The 2,781-nt window shown below is 57.0% G+C and overlaps 1 protein-coding gene across 1 annotated transcript; it reads left to right on the forward strand.

Moving 5' to 3' along the window:
- Nucleotides 1–168: 168 nt before the first annotated feature.
- On the forward strand, nucleotides 169–2,774 carry LOC113962065 (keratin, type I cytoskeletal 16-like; the record flags this gene model as incomplete). The annotated part of the gene is made up of 6 exons (XM_027672877.1): nucleotides 169–615; nucleotides 1,426–1,508; nucleotides 1,649–1,805; nucleotides 2,004–2,165; nucleotides 2,333–2,458; nucleotides 2,548–2,774. Coding segments are annotated over exons 1-6 (1,202 nt in total), but the record flags the coding sequence as incomplete, so codon positions are not given.
- Between the last annotated feature and the right edge of the window lie 7 nt (nucleotides 2,775–2,781).

The raw sequence follows: 2,781 nt of genomic DNA on the forward strand, positions 1-2,781 counted from the left end.
GAGCACTGGGGCTGGCAAAGCCCATGGGAAGCTGGACTGCCTGGCAGGTGACACCCACCCAGCCAGCTATAAAGAGCCACCGGCGAGGACGCCCCACCGCACTTGCCTTCCCTGTCTCTCGCTGTGCACAGCTTTGCTTCTGGGACTGGATATCTGATCCCTTCCACCATGAGCTGCAGCATCAAGAGAACATCCAGCACCTCGTACCGGAGCGGAGGAGGAGGAGGAGGAGGCTGTGGAGGCAGCAGCAGCCGGAGCTCCTCGGTGTCCTGCCGGCGCTACGCCTCCTCCGTGGTCGGCGGGGGCAGCTACGGCGGGGCAGCGTGCGGGGGCTACGGGGGCGGCCTGAGCGGGGCCAGCCTGGCCGGGAGCTACGGGGGGGCCTTTTCGGGGGGCTTCTGTGCAGGGGGGGACCTGCTCCTGGGCAACAATGAGAAGGTCACCATGCAGAACCTCAACGACCGCCTGGCTAATTACTTGGACAAGGTGCGAAGGCTGGAGGAGGAGAACGCTCAGTTCGAGCACAACATCCGCGAGTGGTACAGGAAACAAGCTCCCAACGTTTCCAAGGACTACAGCTCCTACTACCAGACCATTGAACAACTCCAGAATCAGGTAGGATGGCCCCAGCTAGTGTGGTTCCATCGCTCACATGCTCTTCTCTCCTGTGAGGTCTTCCTCCTTCCTCTGTCCTCCTCCCTCTTTCCCCTGGCCCTGGGCTCTATCCCCTGTGGGATGGCCATTCTGGTGGTACTGCAGACACAAACCCACTGAGCTGCACCTCCCATCCCTTGGGTGAGCAAACCCCCACAGCACCCCCAGGCAAAAGGGATGTGCTCCAGGGGCACAGCCTGAGGCCCCAGGGAGCTCCAGCAGCCACAGACGCACTGGCACACGGAGATCCCACGCTGTGCAGGTGTCTCCAAAGCAGCTGTGGGTGGTTTCCAGTGCTTCCCTCTGCTCCCACCCGGTTCAGCTGGATGGAGTGCAAAGCCACAGCACTTGGATGGCAGGATCTGAGCTCCCTTTGTCCCTGCATACTCCTCCTTGGTAGAGGACCAAGGTCTTCCCTCACAATCATCTTTTTTCATAATGAGATGAGCTACAGCATCAGGGGCAAAGCCTACGCTGCCTCCTGCACCCAGAGTGCAGAACCCACTCGGTGTGGGTGATCTCCCAGCATAACTGTTCTTCTGTTCTTTCCCCCATCAATATACTCTTTTATCAGAATGTTTGCAAAGCCAAAATCTTCACACACTAGTCCCTGTCATATAGCATTTCAACAACGTTCTGTGGCCCCTGCACTACTGCAGGAAACAATTCCGAGACCCACAACAACACCCTGCCAAAGCTCTGGGTCTTCTTAGTTCTTGTCCTGGAAATCTAGAACACAAAAAGATTTCTCTCCACCCTCCTCTTCTGCAGATCATTTCTGCCACTGTGGACAATAACAAAATGATGCTGGACATTGATAACAGCAAGATGACTGCTGAGGACTTCCGAATGAAGTGAGTACCTCCCTGTGAACCCTGACTCTCCCATGCCATGAATTTTACGAGACTGGTGAATGGAGGTGTTGGTGCCCTGTCCAAATGATCGAGCATTGCAGTGAAACGAATGTGTAACGCTTCTCTTTCCTTTGATACAGGTATGAGAATGAGCTGGTCATCCGTCAGACTGTGGAGGGTGACATCAATGGCTTGAGAAACATCCTGGATGATCTCACCAGGACTCGGTCTTCCCTGGAATGCGAGCTGGAGTCCTTGAAGGATGAGCTGATTGCCCTGAAGAGAAACCATGAGGAGGTATGATCCAATGACCAACAGCACAGCCAAGGCACCACCCTTGGATTCTTCAGCTTCCCACCCTCACACATGGAGTCAATTCCACCTTAGGCCAAGGGATTGTCGCTCCTTTTCTATCTTGATACCGCTTTGCCCACAGTCCCCAGCACAAGAAATGACCTGTGTGTGCTCTTGTGTCTCTGTCTGGACTCCCTGCAGGAAATGAGGCAGCTCCAGTCTCAGACTGGTGGGGATGTGAGTGTGGAGGTCAATGCTGCCCCTGGAGAGGACTTGACAAAGATCCTGAATGACATGAGAAGTGAATATGAGCAGATCATTGAGAAGAACCGCAGGGAGGTGGAGCAGTGGTATGAAGTCAAGGTAGGTAGCAAAGCCCAGAGTCCCCTGCGGTGGCACAGCCCAGGCACCCTGGCACCGGGACAGGATGAAAGGGAGAGGCTCCCTGCAGAGCTGAGCTCTCCCTCAGCAAACCTGCTCCCCCAGGGGATGCTGTGGCTCAGAGGGTGTCCCTGGCTTTGCCCCCGCAGATCGAAGAAGTCAATCGCCAGGTCACCTCCAGCAGCCAGGACATGCAGAGCAGCAGCCACCAGCTGACGGAGCTGCGGCGCGAGATGCAGAACCTGGAGATCGAGCTGCAGGCGCAGCTCAGCACCGTACGTGGGCAGGGGCTGGGCCTGCCCTGCTGGGGCTGGGCACGGAGCACCACAGCTCTGCTCCTCAACTCCTGCCTTTGCCCTTCCAGAAAAGCTCTCTGGAGAACTCCCTGGCAGAAACCGAGACTCGCTACGGCTGCCTGCTGCAACAGATCCAGGCGCAGATCAACTCCGTGGAGGAGGAGCTGGCCAGCATCCGCTGTGAGATGGAGGGTCAGAGCCAGGAGTACAAGATGCTGCTGGGCATCAAGACCCGCCTGGAGCAGGAGATCCAGCAGTACCGGGCACTGCTGCAGGAGGGGCAGCAGGACCTTGTGTACGTA

The sequence above is a fragment of the Neopelma chrysocephalum genome, unplaced genomic scaffold, assembly GCF_003984885.1.
Source record: "Neopelma chrysocephalum unplaced genomic scaffold, ASM398488v2 Primary Assembly neopelma1_101828, whole genome shotgun sequence".
In the NCBI taxonomy this organism is placed as follows: Eukaryota; Metazoa; Chordata; class Aves; order Passeriformes; family Pipridae; genus Neopelma; species Neopelma chrysocephalum.